Below are 15884 nucleotides of genomic sequence, written 5' to 3'. Positions count from 1 at the left end.
GGTCCCGGTCCCCGAGGGACGCTGCTCTGCCGCGGCCTGGAGCCAGACAGGGCTCAGGCCACCCCGGGTGGGGGCACGGTGCCCCCGAGCCCCCTCCTGCCCCACGGCGCTGGGCCTGAGAGGGGAGGATCCTGGGGAGATCCCAGCCTTGATCCCAGGAGATCCCAGTCCTGATCCTGGGGAGATCCCAGTCCTGATCCTTGGGGAGATCCCAGCCTGATCCCAGTCCTGATCCCGGGGGAGATCCCAGCCCTGATCCCGGGAGATCCCAGTCCTGGTCCTGAGGGAGATCCCAGCCCTGATCCTGGGGAGATCCCAGCCCTGATCTTGGAGAGATCCCAGTCCTGGTCCCGGGTAGATCCCAGCCCTGATCCTGGGGAGATCCCAGCCTTGATCCCAGCCCTGATCCCGGGTAGATCCCAGCCCTGATCCTTGGGGAGATCCCAGCCTGATCCCAGTCCTGATCCCGGGGGAGATCCCAGTCCTGATCCCGGGAGATCCCGACCCCGCTCCCTGGGGGCATCCTTCGGGGACGCAGTGGGCCCCACCCCCTCTCAGGGGTCGTTGCCGCTTTAAGGCCGCTCCGTCCGCGCCCCCTCCCCGCTTCCTCTCGCCCCGCCCCGCTGACCCCGGAGGGGGCGTGTCCTCCGCGGGACCGCGATTCGCAGCCAATAGGAGCGTGCATCTCCAGTGACGTCACCGGGGCCTGCAGGGGCCGGTAGCGGTGTCATGGCGGCGTATCCGGGGCAGGTGGGGCCGCGGCGGGGCCGGGCCGGGGGCAGCGGCGGGGCCGGGCCGGGCCGGGGACCGGGGTGAGGGGGGCGGCGCGGGGCGGCGCGGGAGCCGGGTCCGGCCGCACAGCGGGCTCTGCCCCCTCCCCAGGGCTTCCCCGGCGCAGGACAGGCCCCCGGCGCGGCCCCGGCCGGCCCCTACGGCGGGGCTCCCTACGGTGGGGCTCCCTACGGCCAGCCCCCGCCCGGGGGGCCCTACGGAGGCGGCGCCGCGCCCGGAGGGCCCTACGGACAACCTGGCAGCGGCCCCTACGGCGGCCCCCAGCCGGGGCCCTACGGCGGGGCGGCTCCCGGAGGTGAGTGAGGCCGCGGGTCTGAGGGCTCCCTCCCGCGGCCGGTACCCGGCTCCCCGTGTGTCCCGGGACAGAGGTGCGGGCTCAGGGGGTGGGTATCCCCCAGCCCAGTCCCGCTCCGTGCCGGGGGCGGGTGGCTCCGCGCCCCTCGCCCTCCTCAGCTGAGTTCCCCGGGTGGACGCGCCCGCAAGGTCCCGGTTTATTATTTTAAAATCCTGCCGAGGGAAGCGCCGAAGAGGCCACGGCGTAAAACTTCAGTAAAACTTCAGTAAAACTTCAGTAAAACTTCAGAGCCGCGCGTCCGTCTCCCGGCACCGCCAGGTTGGCGGGGCGGCAGCGAGGGGTCTGATTTACCGCCCAGTCCCCGCCGCCAGCCTCGCGCCTTCCCAGCCTGTTTTCCCGGGATCACGCAGCTGTAAAACGCTGCTCAGCGCGGAAGCGCTGCCACCCCCGGGTGTTGGCTGCTTCTCCCTGAGCCACCCCCGGGTGTTGGACGGACCCGCCAGCAGCCTCCCAGCTGCTGACGGCCTCTCCCCGCACAGGGAATGCCCCCCCCGGCGTGGACCCGGAGGCCTTTTCCTGGTTCCAGGCGGTGGATGCGGATTGCAGCGGGTACATCTCCGTGAAGGAGCTGAAGCAGGCGCTGGTCAACTCCAACTGGTCAACGTTCAACGATGAGACCTGCCTGCTGATGATAAGTGAGTCTGGGCTCTCCTTGCTCTCCTGCTGCTTTTTATTCTGGTCTGTTCGAGACGAACCTCAGGCAGGGTGAAGCCCAGCCCAGCCTGTGCTCCCCTGTTGCCTGGGCATCATTACCCGAGCGCTGCCCTGTGAGCGCTCTCTGGAGCGAGAGCTGGGCCAACCGAGCAGCTCTGGGCGTCCTTTTGGTGGAGGACGCGAGTCGGGGGCCCAAAATGCTGCTTGGGAAAGGGAACGCAGCTCTGCGTGAGGCTGAGCGAGCCCCTGCTCCCAGAGAGCGGGGAGGAAAGGGAGGGAGAGCTCCAGGAGCGAGGAGAGTCACCCCGTTCCCCTGCTTGCCCTGGCATCGAGGTTTGGTGCCGTTTCCTCCCAGCCTCTCGGGGATTGGGAGGGCCCGGCTGGTCGCAGTCCTGCTGAGGGAGGGCTTTTGGGGCCAGAGCAGGAAGCCGTGGCACAGATCCCGAGCGCTCTGCAGCGTGTCACTGCCCTGCTCCTGCGCTTTGTTTTTTCTTCCCCAGACATGTTCGATAAGACCAGGTCAGGACGCATAGACGTGTACGGCTTCTCAGCCTTGCTGCGCTTCATCCAGCAGTGGAAAAACCTTTTCCAACAGTATGACAGGGACCAGTCAGGCTCCATCAGCTTCAATGAGCTCCAGCAAGGTGGGCGAGGGGCAGAGACACCAACCTGGCCCTTACCGAGCTCCCTGGGGACTGCTGTCTGGCTCTGCTTGGTGTTTTTATTTCCAGCCTGGCCTGGTGACGACTCCTGGCACCGTCCCTGCAGCAGGGCTGGGTGTCTCTGAGCTCCCTGGGGCACGCCAGGCTGGCTAAACCGGCTGTGGCATGAACTTCTTTCCTGAAGGAAACCCAAAATGCCCCCCCCCCACCCCACCCCAAATGGCATGTGGCTAAAGCCTGTTTTCTGGAAGGAGCTCTTGGGTGTGTGTGCGTCTGATGGAGGGGAAAAATGTTTGAAATTCCTGCCTTGGTTGGGTTCTTCTCTCTGGAGAGCCCTGCCCAAGCATACCCGTCACAGAATCCCAGACTCATCCGGGTTGGAAAAGCCCCTGAAGCTCCTCCAGCCCAACCATGACCCTCCCCCTGACCGTTCCCAACTGCCCCAGATCCTTCAGCGCTGGCTCAGCCCGACTCTTCAACCCCCCCAGGGATCCCGGGGACTCCCCCCTGCCCTGGGCAGCCCATTCCAATGCCCAACAGCCCCTTCTGCACAGAAATCCTTCCTCAGAGCCAGCCTGACCCTGCCCTGGGCAGCTTGAGGCCATTCCCTCGGGGCCTGGCGCTGGGGCCTTGGGTCAATAAACCTGTTGTTGGAAGTGAACACTGCGGAGCACACGGGATGGAGGGCATGGTTGCTCTCCCTCCTGTTGAGAAGGTTTAATCCGAGTGTTTCTTGCCTCCCAGCTTTCTCCCAGATGGGCTATAACCTGAGCCCCCAGTTTAGCCAGCTGCTGCTGGCCCGCTACGCCCCGCGATCCTCCAACCCCAGCATCCAGCTCGACCGCTTCATCCAGATCTGCATGCAGCTGCAGAGCACGACCGACGCCTTCCGCGAGAAGGACACGGGGCTGGTGGGCAACGTGCGGCTGAGCTACGAGGACTTCCTCACCATGGTGGTGACTCGCATGATGTGACGAGGGCTGCGAGCCGGCCGGGGACTCTCCAGGAGCAGCAGCCATCCTCATCCTCACGCTGGGCTGTGGCTGAACCCCTCCAAAGAGCAAGCTGCTTCCCCCGGGCCGGTTTTCCAGCCTGCTCCACCTGAGGAGCACTGGGACCCTCCCGATGTCGATCCCTCATCCCCACTCGGTGGCAGTGGGTGCCTCTACGCCAAATTGGAGCCTGGTTCTGGGGCCGTGCCGCGGAGTGGGGCAGCCAAACCAGTAACCTGTGCCACGTTGCCCTGGGAGCGCTTAGATTTTTCCGTTGCCAGACACAAAAATGTGCTTAAACACCCCCCCCCCCCCCCTCCTCCACGCTGTCCCTCTGCGTGGCAGGACATCTGCGGTGGAACGTCCCTGTCTCGGCACATTTTTGGGGACTCTCTGTTTAAAAAGCAGCAGGAAGGGCACAAGCGGTGGCAGAGCTCGTCCCGGTGTCACCAACAGCCCTTCCTTGCCAGGAGCACCTTGGCTTTCTGGGGGCTCTGAGCCCCGTTTCGCTCCGGGCTGCTCGATGTCGCTGCTGTCACACGCAGGATCATCGACACCCCCCAATTGTTGCCAACATCTGTTTTGATTCGTCTGCCCAAGCCAAACTCAGAAACGGTTTAGAGCTTATTTTTACAGCTTTTGAATAAAAGGCAACGTGCACTGGGTGCTGAGTGGTTTGTGTTTGCTGAGCGGCTCGTGGGGATGCTGCTCTGCCCCCTGTCCCCCCCCCGCAACGGGGGCTGCCAGTGGCAGCTCTGGGTGCAGGGAGGGGACACATCCCCTGGGTGCTGCTCCCAGCTGCTTTCCTGAAGTTAATTCTTCCACGTTTCTTGCAGAAAAGAAGGTGCTGGGGTGTCCTGCTGAGGTACAGGTGAAGGTTTTCAGACGATGGCTGGGTGATTATCCTTTAATTGGCCCCGATGAGAACACTCAGGTGCTTTTTGAGACTCGTTGCTACTCTAAATCACCCGCACAGTGGCTGTTGCTGTCGCTGTCTGTGGGCTGTCACCCCTCCTGACCCCACCCTGTCACCCACGCAGTGGCTGTCGCTGCCTGTGCGGGCTGTCACCCTCCTGCCTGGACGCTGTCACCCGTGCAGTGGCTGTCACTGTCTGTGCAGGCTGTCACCCCTCATGAACTCACACTGTCACCCACACAGTGGCTGTCACTGTCAGCGGGCTGTCGCCCCTTCTGACCCCACGCTGTCACCCACGTAGAGGCTGTCGCTGCCTGTGCGGGCTGTCACCCTCCTGCCCTGACGCTGTCACCCGCATGGTGGCTGTCACTGTCTCTGCGGGCTGTCACCCTCCTGCCCTGACGCTGTCACCCGCACAGGAGCTGTCACTGTCACGGTGCCTGCTGTCACCCAGCGCACGCAGGTGCAGGCTGGTTCCACGAGGTGGCACCCAACTCCAGCCTGCGCGTACCCGCCCCGGGTGGGGGCGAAAGAAAGAGAGGAAACGCAAAGAATAAATAATTTTTTAAAAAGGAATATCAGCACTCCGCACCACGGGCCTGCTCAGCTTCCCCACCGCTCCTGTGAGCCCGCTGCGGTGGGACTCCCGGCCATGGTGGCCATGGTGGCATTCCTGGCCGTGGGGTTAATCTGGTGGCACTCCTGGCCACATGTGGCATTCCTGGCTGTGTGGTGGCTATGGGGTGGCCACGGTGGCATTCCTGGCCACATGTGGCACTCCTGGCTGTGTGGTGGCTATGGGGTGGCCACGGTGGCATTCCGGGCCACATGTGGCACTCCTGGCCATGTGGCGGCTGTGGTGGCACTCCTGGCCACGGTGGCATTCCTGGCCACATGTGGCACTCCTGGCTGTGTGGTGGCACTCCTGGCCATGGGGTGACTCTGGTGGCACTCCTGGCTGTGGGGTGGCCGTGGTGGCACTCCTAGCCACAGTGCCAGCTCTGGTGGCCTGTGTGGCTGCACATGCCCGTGGCAGATCCAGTGCTGGCCGCTGGCCACGGTCACCGGGAGCCAGCGGGGCCGGAAGGTGCACAATGAGCGGGGCTTTATCTCAGCCCGCAGCCCTTCCGGGGGCCACAGCTAGGTCCCCCCCCCAGGGACAGGTCAGAGAAGGGACAGCAGGGCCACCTCCCCCCCTACCCTGACTGGGGTTGGGGAAGGCAAACCACCCCCCCCCCCCGGGGCACTGAGGCTTCAGAAAGTTTATTTACAAATAATAAAAAGCAAAATAAATACACCAAAAAAACCATCTTAAAAGTACAGCCCCGGGGGGGGTTGGAAGGGACAGGGGGGCCTGGGGCTGTGCTGCTGTGTGGTCCCCAGTTGTGGCCCCACCGGGACGGGGGCACTGCGGGGCTGTGCCCCCCCCCAGCCCCATCCCTGCAATCCCCAAGGGGGGGGTGGGGGGGGGTGGGCAGGGGCTATAGCACCATAGGGACAGGGACAGGGTGGGGGGACCCCATCCTGACCCCCAAGACACGGGTGAACCCCCACTCTGGGCACCACTGGGTTATTTTAATCCCCCGGCTCCAGGTGTGCCCAAGGCGGGGGGAGCTGGGGGGGGGTAGCGTGTGCAGATACGGGGTGCAGGAGCCTCAGGGGGTCCCGCTGCAGTGGGAGGAGGGTGGTGAAGCCGCCAGCCAGGGCGGGGCGGGGGGGGGCCGGCTGCCTTTGAAGACCCCCCTGGCCGCCACCAAAGCCCAGCCGAGCCCGGGGCGGGGGGATTAGTGGGTAAATCCCACAGGACGCAAGAGCAGACCCCACCACCACCCAGGGGCACCCCCCCCACCCCAAAAGCCACATGCACCACTGCACCCAGCTGCCGTGTCAGCACAGCGGGGACACGCAGCCCCTGGGGACGGGGGGCCCAGGGGACAGTCCCATCCCCCTGCCCAGCCCTGCAGGGAAGGGAAGGGATTGGGGCGGGGGGGTGTCCGACCCCCTGGGTGCCCCCAGGAGAGGATGGAGGGGGTGCGGGGCTGAAGGGGGGGTCACTTGTGGGGCATGTCCTCCATGCTGACGCGGCCCCAGACGCCCACCACGAAGGTCTCCACCTCGCACTCGTTGACGCCGCGGGCGATGCGGAAATGGCCGCCCTCGCCCCACGCCGTGCCCCAGGAGTTGGCCGCGGTCTGCGGAGGGGACACAGGACACGGCTCAGCCAAATTCCACTCCCCTGCCCCTCAATCCCCAAGCTGAACCCCATCTGAGCATGGGAAAGCTGCACACCCCCACCCCACTGACTGAGCCCCAGCAAACTCGTGACACCCGCCGACACTCACCCAGTATTTCTGGATCTGGCCATCAGGCAGCTGCTCCTCTCCCCACCTGCATTGGAAGGGCAGGGCTGTGAGTAGGGCGGGTGGGGTGTCCTGGGGCACCAGGATAGTGGGGTGCTGTGTTGACCCCCCTTGTTTCCCGGCCTCGGCACCTCCCTGAGGGTCAGGCCGAGGTATTTACATCCGTTCCCAAAACACAGGCAGGTATATTTAGCCCTGGGGAGGAGGAAGGAAGCCGCCAGCACAGGGCAGCCGGCCCCGCTCCCCTCCTCGGGCTCTGCATCTCCAACCCGCCTCCCTCTGTGGGGGCTGAGCACTGCGCACTCGTGTCACTTGTGGCCACAGCGCTGGAACAAGAACCCCCACACAGCTCCCTGCACCCTCCTTCCCTCCCCGAGGAAGGGAACACCTTTCCTCCCTGGAGGAGGAGGCTTCTCCCACCCAGAGCGGGGCTCCCCCCCCGCCACCCCCCACCTACCCGGTGATTTTGACCGAGTGGGTCCCGTGTCTCTGGTGCTTCGGCCCCTTCCCCTCGGCCACCGGCGTGTGTCGATAGATCCCGCTCTTGTACATGAAGAAATCCTCATGCACCTCCAGGATGGCTGCGGGCAGGGGGGAGAGGGTCTGGGGACACCAGGGTGCTGAGCACCACCACCCCCACCCCCCCCCCGGGGCTCCGCGTCCCCCAGCGTGAAGGATACGGGCACAGGGGCACACGGAGCATTGCCCGGGAGGAGGGAGTGTAGCAGCTGGATCCTCCCCCGGGTGATGTGACAAGATTCAGAGGAGGATTAAAATTAAAAAAATAAAGTAAACCAAACCCCACTGCTGAGATTAAATCTCCGGAGTTAATGAGCAACAAGCGCTCGCTGGTGTGGGCAGCGTGACGGGCACCCTGAGGCCGGCGAGAGCACGGCCCTGCCTGGGCACGTGGCTGAACATTAACCGGGGAGAGCAGCCGAAGTGGGGGGTCCTGGTCCCCCACCCACCTCGTCCCCCCCTCCCCTGGCCGCTGCAGCGCCCAGCTTCGGGCCGCGAGGACGGGGGGCCCACACCCGCTCCCTACCTTGCACGGGGCCGTTCTCCAGCAGCTCCTTCATGATCTCCTTCTCCTGCAAGCACAGGACCGGGTGGTACCGGGGCCGGGACCCCCGGCACTGCCCCCCCACCCGCGGGGATGCAGGTAGAGGCTGTTTCGGGGTGTTGGGGAGATGCCGGCTGGAGGAGCAGCTCCCCCGGGGGCTACGCAATGGGTTTTTCCCGGCTTCCTCTCCCAACTTGGCTTTCCCCAGCAAACCACCCCGAGCCAAGCCCCTTCCCGCTCCCCACGCCAAGCGGCTCCTGCTTCGCCCACGCCGGTGGCCCAGCCCCGCCTGGCCCTGGCCCACGGGCACTCACGCTGGAGGAGAGGCGGTAGGCAGGGGTGGACTGGTAGATCTCGTTGGCGCGGGTCTGGGCGTTGGGGCAACGGGCCGTCGCCTGCCGCTTGCCCCGACCCGTGGAGCGGCTGTGCATCATGCAGGGCTGGGCCGCCGGCTGGCTCTCTTGGCTAGTGAAGGGGTAGCACTCATCCGTCACCACCCTGAGCCGGGGGACAAGGACATGAGGAGGGGCAGAGCCACCCACACGGGTCCATCCCCACCCCGATCGCCATCCCCAGACCCCACTCGCCATCCCACCTGGGCTAGCAGCCCTCTGTCCCTGCCTGCCCAAGGGACAGCCCTGGGGACAGGACATGCACAGGGCACCCCGAGCTCTCCCCCTTATCCCACCCCCGCAGCGGGGCAGCCTCTGTCCCCCCCATCCCATCCTGAAGGTCCCTGCTCACCCTCGCCTGCGGAGGTACCACCAGGCGCCGTCCAGCCGGCCCCCGCTGCAGCCCCTCTGGTTGCGGGTGTCACACGACAGGAGGTTTTGGGGTGACAGGGCGGGTGTCATGTGCCCCATGGAGTGGATGGAGATACGGTCGGAGGCGACGGCTGGGAGCGAGCAGGGGGTCAGGGAACGGGTCCTGCCCCGCTTCCCAGCCCCACAGCAGCAGGTTTAGTCCCCGTCCCCACCCGTCACCCCCTCCCGCTCCGTCCCCTCTCACCCGCCGTGGAAAAGGCCCAGGAACCGGCGCAGTTGCCCTGGTCCAGGGGCTCGTGGATCATCCCGGGCCACTTTGCGGCTGCGTCGAAGTGGCGGGGCAGCACCTCGTTGGAGTCCATGCTCATCTGCGGAGGCAGAGGGGGGCTCAAGAACAACCGCCCCCCACCTCGCAGCAGCCCATCCCCAGCAGCTCCCACTGCAGGGCCCCCCCAGGTTGGGGATGCCCATACCCCTGGCAGAGTGTGACCCCGATTCGGGTGCCCCCTTCTCCCAGAGGAGCCGGATCCCTCAACTCGCCCTAAATTTGGGCTCCTCAGCCCCAGCAGCTCCTTATGCAGCCACAGCACCAAGGGCCCGGCGGGGGACCCCAAGTGCACGGCCCTGGGTGTCTCGAGACTCTCACTGTGGCCTCTGGCCAGCTCTTGCCCAGCCTTTCCGCTTTGGGGGGGACAGGGGGGGGACACACACAACAGTGCCCCCGCCGTGGCCATGCACAGTTCAGCCTTCCTGGGGAGGACGCGGCCACAACACCCAGCACAGGAAGCGCCTCTAAAATTAAACCTCGCCGGGAGTCAAGGCCACAGCGCTGGGCGTGCACCGCCCGCCGCCCGCTCCCCGCCAGCGCCCATGGGACCCCCGGCCGCTGCCCACCCCAAAGCAGGGGGGGGTTTCGGGTGCAGCCTGGGGGCAGGTGGAGGCACCCCTCTCGCAAAGCGCTGGCGCAGCCGGCTCTGCCGACTCAGCAGCTGTGGGGCCGGCTTTCCGATGGGAAAGCAGCACGGAGGAGAGGGGGAAAAAACAACACTGGCAGCCGGGGATTGTCAGGGGGAATTTGCTGAGCTGCTGTCTCCAAACACAAGGGCTGTCCGTGGCACCCACCCGGCACGGCCCCTTCCCTGACTCCCCCCCGGCTGCAGAGCCCCTTCCCGGGGCCGGGGACACTGCGGGGACATCACCAGCCGAGGGGATGGTGAAGCGTTGGGACAAGCCGTGGGACAGGCAGGGTTCACCCTCGGCGTGCCTCAGTTTCCCCTCGCGGCCGTGGCAACTCACGTGCATCTCGTTCATGTTCATGACGGTGGGAGAGGGTCGGAAGGTGCCCAGGCGGTACCGGACCCCATCCTCCAGCTTCATGCCCCAAAACTGGCTGTAGTTGGCGGCTCTCCAGCTGTGTGGGAGGAGGGGGCAGGGGTCAGGGGTGCCCCGAAAAGCACCAACCGAGTGAAGGGTCCCTTCCCCATCCTCCTGCTGCCCGGTCCTTACCCGTAATTGCCCCTGTTGACGGCGTCGATCAGCTCCCCGTCCATCAAGCAGGCGTGATCCTCGCACTGCCACGTCCCGCCGGGGCCGCAGGTGCTGCAGAGGGGACAGTCAGCTGGGGAGGGACAGCGGCCCTGGGCTGGCTGGGGGGACCCCGGGGGGTGCTGCCCCTCCCAAACCAGCGACCTGCTGCTGTGATGGGCTGGGGCTGCTTCTGCACCGGGGTCTGGGGGTCGTACGGCTGCTCAGCACCCCGGGATGGGGTGATGCCGGGACAGGAGCTGGTGGGCAACCCGCTGCGTGGCCCTGGGGGCTGTGTGTGTCCCCCCCCACCGGTCCCGGTCCCCTCTGCAGGAGTCCGGAGGGCAGACAGAGCATGGGACAGAAAATCAGCTGAAAAGCAGCCAGGCCTGCAGACATCAGAGCAGGGCTTGGCCGCCAGCCCGGGGAGGGGATTGGGAGCTGCCTCTGTGTGTCCCCCCAACCCGGGACAAGCCGCTCTGGCCGGGTTAGCCGAGAGCTGAGACCCGGGGCAGAGGATGGGGGGGGGGGGGTGTGTGTTTGTGCCGGGTTCGGATGCCCCTGGGGAGCCCTGGGCTGTGCTCCCCCCGCGCAGCCAGCAATGCTCGGCATGCTCCCTCCTGCCCGCCGGCTGAGCTCCCGCCACACTCTTCCCTTTTAAGGAGCCCTGCGAGGCCGAAGCCGTGTCCCGCCAGCCGGGCCCCATCCTGCCGGTGGCACCTGCACCCCCTGGCACTTGCCCCCTCCCCAGCCCCGAGCGCTCCCGGTGCTGCGCTGGGGACCCCGTGGCTGGCTGTCACCTCCCGGGCGACTCTCATGGGGGCACCTCGGGGGGGTGCCCGCAGCAGCCCCCCTCTGTTCCACCCAGTCATTCCACCTGTCCCTTGCCAACCCCCCCGGCCCCTGCGGGTGTCTGCAGGGACAAGGTCTGGGGTGAAGCGCTGCAGAAACTGCAGCTCTCTAGGCGCCGAGGAAAGGGGGGGGGGACGAAGGTTTTGGCAGAAGAGGAGCTTCAGCCCCGAGGGCCCGCGCTGTTGGGAAAAGGGGATGTTTTCCCAGCAGCAGGGACCACTCTTCCAAGTACGCAGCTCTGGGACCTTGACCTTCCCCTTTGCCCCCGTGCCACGGTCCCAGAGAAATTCTGGGCGTCATCGGGGCTTTGGGGAGGGCTCAGACTGGCGTTTCACCTTCAGCTCACATGCCCGCACACGCATGCACACACGCGTGCTCATGCCCTCGCACACGCCCCAGACGGAGCTTTTGATTTCCCTTATCTGCCGCATCGCTGCGAGGCAGCCAGCCCTGCCGCGTTTGCTCCTTGTCTACGGGCAGATCTGTGCCCGCAGGTTCCCTTATCCCCCACCTCCGGGATGCCATTAATACCACCGCAGCCGTTTCCAGATAAACCCCGCGCTGCTCGCTAATGCAAACAGCGAGCTCCTGGCACACGGCGCAGACGGGCTGCTCGCACCCAGAGCCGGCAGCGGGGCCGGACTCGGGCCGCCTGGCACGGAGCCACCACGGCTGCCAGCTGCAGACGTGCCCCGTCAGGCTTGGGCAAGCTGGGCTTGGACTAGCGTGGCCAGCAAAAACCCCCGGCAACTCCGAGCCCGCGTCGGCAGCCCGGCCACGCGCTCACCCGGCGGAGCGAGCGGCTCCCACAAAGGCAGGCGCCGAAACTTGGGAGCGGCTCAAGGCCCCCGGGCTCTCCGCTCTGAATATGCCAGAGCAAAGGCATTTGGCACCGGCTCCCGCCACCCAGCTCGGGCCTTGTGCTCCCACCGAGCCAGCTGAGGGCAGCCCTGGTGCTCGCAGGCCCCGTGATGCCTTTTCTCCAGGCGGGCAGCGTGCCGGCGGTGCCCGCATGGCACCGGGATGCGCTGAGGCACTCACCACAGGTTGCAGTTCTCCCGGTACGTGGCTCCGGTGGGGTAGCGGCGGCCGGCGCGGGCACAACCTGGATGGGAGAGGGGAAGAACCCCCGTGAGCACCCGGCTGCATCGGGAGGTCCTGCCAGCACCTTCATAGCTCCGGGGGGTGGAAATATTGAGGGGAAAATAAGCTCCATCCTTAAAGCCTGGCTGCATCTCGGCACCGCCAGACCTGGGCTGGGGACCAGCTCGCGCCCCACGGTGCAGGGTGGGAGCGGGGCTGGCCCAGCGCGGGGAGGGTTAACCGTGGGGCTGCGGAGCAGAGCCAGCCTCGCCTGCACAGCCCGGCGGGACAGGGATAAAGGGGCCACTTGTACCCGGGAGCTGGCTCCGCTCTGCAGGGACTTCTTAGAGAGCCTTGTGCTGCGCGGCGGGGGCTGCCCGTGCCCCCCTCTCGCCCCCGTCCGCCCTGCCCGTCCCAGCTGCCAGGCGGGTTAAATCGGGGCCAGCATCCGCTTGCCCCAGACATGACCTGGGAAGCCTGGATGGAGTCCCCCCGTGCCCTTGCTTTGCCCCACAGGTACCCGTGGGAAGGCACAGGGGATGGGCTGCAGGGCCACGGGTGGCTCCCAGCCCCGTTTTTGGGAGCCCAACCCCAGCCTGGCAGCTTTGTACAAGTTTCCGCCGCTCTGCAGCGGCTCTGCAGCGAGGGCAGGGCCGTGGGGTGCCACATCCCGCTGCGCCCACTACCCCGAGGGGCACCAGCCTCACCACGCAGCACGTGGGGCACCCAGGGCTGGCCCCTGGCACCCAGAGACCCTCACCCAGCTGGGTTTGGGGGAAGCAGGGGGGGTGTCACCTCACCTGGGGCTTTGGGGAAGGGGGCCGGGATGCCCAGGCAGTACTCCCAGAAGTCAGGACAGCAGTCGGAGACGGTGCGGTTGCAGAAGAGGTCACAGTAGCAGAGGGTGTCGTGGTAGGGCACCGTGCAGCCATCGTCGCGGCCGTGGCAGCACACGTCCCCTCGCTGGCAGTAGGACCCGCCGGCGTCGTAGACCCCGTGCTCGTACAAGCCGGGGGCCAGTTCCCGCCGCGTGCGCACCCGGGAAGCCAGGGTGGCCTCGGCCAGCAGCCCGAGGCAGAGCAGGGCCCGCAGCAGCCGCATGTCACCGGCGATGTCCCCAGACCTGCAGCCGCTGCAGAGGGAGGGCAGGGAGCGGGTGGGGGGCAGCCGGGGAGGGGGCCTGTGGGCACAGGGCACCCTACACCAGCCCTCTCCCTCTGGATCGCCCACCCTGACCAGCACCCAGTGTGCTGCCCACCGAGCCCCCACCCCGCCCTCCCCCAGGACGCTCAAAATCTTCAGATTTTTTAACTCCCCTTAAGACCACCCTGGCTCCGGGGACCCGCAGCGCGATGCCCCAAAACCCCGGCTCCCTGCTCGGTTCCTGCTCCCCAGGCGGCCGAGGGGCCCCGTGCCCACCCACACCTTAACCCCTGCTCCGAAAGCAAAGCCCCGGTGGGATGGGCCCCCCACCAGGGTCAGCCGGGGGGGCTGCCCAGGTCCCCATCCCAGCCCCGGCCCCTGTCCTGGCTCCCCGCCGCCGCCGAGGCGTGGACAGTGCGATGAGTTCTCCGGTCTCAGCCCGCGGGGTCGCGGTGGGGGTGCTGGGGACTCCGGGGGAGGGGTGGGGGGGCCGGTCGGGTGAACCTCGGGGAATTCGCGGGGCACGACCCCCCCTCCCGTCCCGTCCCGTCCCGTCCCGTCCCGTCCCGTCCCTCCCTGCCCCGTACCTGCCGCGCCCGCCGCTCCGCGCCGCCGCCGAGCGCCTCCCCCGGCCCCGCCGCTCCTTATAGCCGCGCCCCGGCCGGGGGGGGGGCACGGGGAGGCGCCGGGGGCAGCCGCGATCCGGCCGGGCCGCGCTGCCCCTCCCCGGGCGGAGCGGGGCCGAGCGGGGCTGGGGTCGAGCCCGGGGGTCCCGTCGGGGCGGGTGGGAGAACCGCGGCCCCGACGCCCCCCGCCCGCGGTCACCGGCGGCAGCCCCCCGCCCCCCCTCCCCTAACTCCGCGGGGGTATCCCCGGTTCCTACTCCCCCCTCTCTCAGACTGAGGGGGTGTCTCGGCAGCCCCGCCAGCACCCCCTGCTCCACCCAGAGGGTTCCCTCCGCCGCCCGGGGCAGGGTGTGGGGGGGAGTAGGGGGGGGCTGCATGGCTCCCCCCTTTCCAACACCCCACCTGCAGTGTGGGCAGCTGGGTGGAAGCAAGACAGGGACATCCCGTCACAGCCCCGGGCGCGGAGTCGGTGTCACCTGGAGCCAGCCCCGTGTCCCCACTGCCAGTGGCCTGCGGGTGCTCAGGACCCAGGGAGGGGGGGTCTTGGGCACCCCCCAGGCTCCAGTTCCCCCCGTGCTGGCTGCAGGGCTCCGGTCACCCACCCCTGCCCGTCTCCGGCCCCCGAGGAGCATCTCCTGGCCGCTGCCAAGGGATTCCTCGAAGATGCCTCACGGCAGCCAGGACGGGAGGCACCGAGGGCGGCGGGAGGGGGGGAGCGGGGCTCCCCGGGTGGCCACGGGAGAGCTGGGGCAGTCCTGGGGGGGCTCCTGGCTCCCGGTGGGGAGGATGCTGTGGCTGGTCAGGGTGTGCTTGCACCCCGAGGAGCACCGCACCCCGCTAGGCATGAGGGCTGCCCGCTCCCCCGGACCCCAGGGTGCGCTGGGTGCCCGGACGAGGGTCCTGCAAGAGCCGCATCCGCTGGGACCCCCGCCCGGCCGCTCGGCCAGCGCTCACAGAAAGGCCTTTTCCTGCAAGCGCGGCCTTGGGCCGAGCTGGAGGGCTGCTGAGCGCCTCAGGAAGGAACTGGGTCCGACCCGGAGTCCGACTGTCTCCAACCTCGTGTACTTTCTCCGTGACTGGACTGACAGGAATCCAGAGTGAGTCACAAATTCCCCAAGACCCTCCGGGGACAAAGCAAAGCCACTGGCAAAAAGGAGCTTCTGCTCCCCCTCCCCGTCCTTGTGCTCCTGCCAGCGGCTGAGGATGCCCTGGGGTGCTGGCCCCTTCTTCCCCTTCCCGTAGTTGCCCTCTAGCCGATAAGGGCTCGTGTGTGGAGGCGGGAGCGGCAACAGGCCAAGTGTTTCCGAGCCCCCCCTCACCCCTTCCTGCGGCCGTGCTCGGCGTGCCAAGCGTCGCTCTCCGCGGGACGCAGCGAGCCGGCGCTGCAGGGTCACAGCTCGCTGCGTCTCCCTCTGACGCTGCCATCTCCCCCAGAGCGTGTCCCCCCCGCCCCGTCCCCAGCCAGGCCTGTCCCCCGCAGCCTCTCACACACGTGGAGGAGACGAGGTGGAGGGGGGGGCAAAGTCCAGCCGGGGCACCTTGGGCTCACGTGGCCGCAGGAAGCTGAGCTGAGTGCCATGGGCTGGCACACGCTTGCCCTGCCCAGCACCAGGCCCCACACAGAGCTGTGGAAAAAAACCAGATTTGGGTGGGTTGATCCCTGGGTGCCCCCCCGGAGCAGCAGGGACACGCACGGGCTCTGCCGAGCTGCCCCCTCTGCACAGCGCTGCCATCCCTGTGGGGTGCAGGGTGGGCACCCCCGGCGATACCCAACCCCATGGCAGGGGGAAAACCCCCCCTGCTGTTGGGGAGATGCCCCCCTCCAAACCCACCCGGGGAAGCCACTCGGCTGCTCACGTGGGGCTTTTTGGGTGCTGCCGTGGCTTGGCCCCCCCTCAAAGCCGCTGCTTCAAAGCAACACCGGGGCTGCCCGCCAGCCGGACACGCGCTGTGCCAGGGGGTGGCCGAGGCTCCCCAGGGATCGCACCCCACATGCCAGGCGCTCGGTGTGGACTGGGGGGACACCGGCGTCACCCCCAGACCCCATTCCCATCAGGCTGGGGCAGAGAGGTGCTGGCCCCTGCGGTGCTCGGCACAG

At 67.5% G+C, this 15884-nt stretch overlaps 2 protein-coding genes across 2 annotated transcripts; one reads left to right on the top strand and one right to left on the bottom strand.

Annotated features, from left to right (window-relative positions):
- The first annotated feature begins 705 nt into the window (after nt 1-705).
- PEF1 (penta-EF-hand domain containing 1) lies at nt 706-4120 on the top strand. Its single transcript, XM_074926038.1, has 5 exons — nt 706-750; nt 883-1087; nt 1627-1782; nt 2302-2445; nt 3208-4120. The coding sequence occupies exons 1-5, from the start codon at nt 730-732 to the stop codon at nt 3435-3437; spliced, it is 756 nt and encodes a 251-aa protein (XP_074782139.1). The 5' UTR covers nt 706-729; the 3' UTR covers nt 3438-4120.
- Nucleotides 4121-5618: 1498 nt separating this feature from the next.
- On the bottom strand, nt 5619-13819 carry TINAGL1 (tubulointerstitial nephritis antigen like 1). Its single transcript, XM_074926037.1, has 12 exons — nt 13748-13819; nt 12818-13149; nt 11976-12039; nt 10065-10157; nt 9855-9969; nt 8803-8926; nt 8539-8689; nt 8109-8292; nt 7777-7822; nt 7189-7312; nt 6714-6759; nt 5619-6563 (listed from the first exon to the last, which is right to left on the bottom strand). The coding sequence occupies exons 2-12, from the start codon at nt 13116-13118 to the stop codon at nt 6423-6425; spliced, it is 1389 nt and encodes a 462-aa protein (XP_074782138.1). The 5' UTR covers nt 13119-13149; nt 13748-13819; the 3' UTR covers nt 5619-6422.
- Nucleotides 13820-15884: the final 2065 nt, after the last annotated feature.

This window comes from Athene noctua, chromosome 24, assembly GCF_965140245.1.
Source record: "Athene noctua chromosome 24, bAthNoc1.hap1.1, whole genome shotgun sequence".
Lineage (NCBI taxonomy): Eukaryota > Metazoa > Chordata > Aves > Strigiformes > Strigidae > Athene > Athene noctua.
This window is presented reverse-complemented; position numbering and strand designations above follow the sequence as displayed.

Excerpts from the sequence above, each read along its gene's own strand:
- TINAGL1 (XM_074926037.1), bottom strand. The coding sequence starts at position 13,118 with ATGCGGCTGCTGCGGGCCCTGCTCTGCCTCGGGCTGCTGGCCGAGGCC. Across the intron at positions 12,040-12,817 it reads CCCCTTCCCCAAAGCCCCAG|GTTGTGCCCGCGCCGGCCGC; the intron begins GTGAGGTGACAC and ends TCTCCCATCCAG. Across the intron at positions 7,313-7,776 it reads GGAGAACGGCCCCGTGCAAG|CCATCCTGGAGGTGCATGAG; the intron begins GTAGGGAGCGGG and ends CCCTGCCCGCAG.
- PEF1 (XM_074926038.1), top strand. The coding sequence starts at position 730 with ATGGCGGCGTATCCGGGGCAG. Across the intron at positions 751-882 it reads TGGCGGCGTATCCGGGGCAG|GGCTTCCCCGGCGCAGGACA; the intron begins GTGGGGCCGCGG and ends CCCCCTCCCCAG. Across the intron at positions 2,446-3,207 it reads CTTCAATGAGCTCCAGCAAG|CTTTCTCCCAGATGGGCTAT; the intron begins GTGGGCGAGGGG and ends CTTGCCTCCCAG.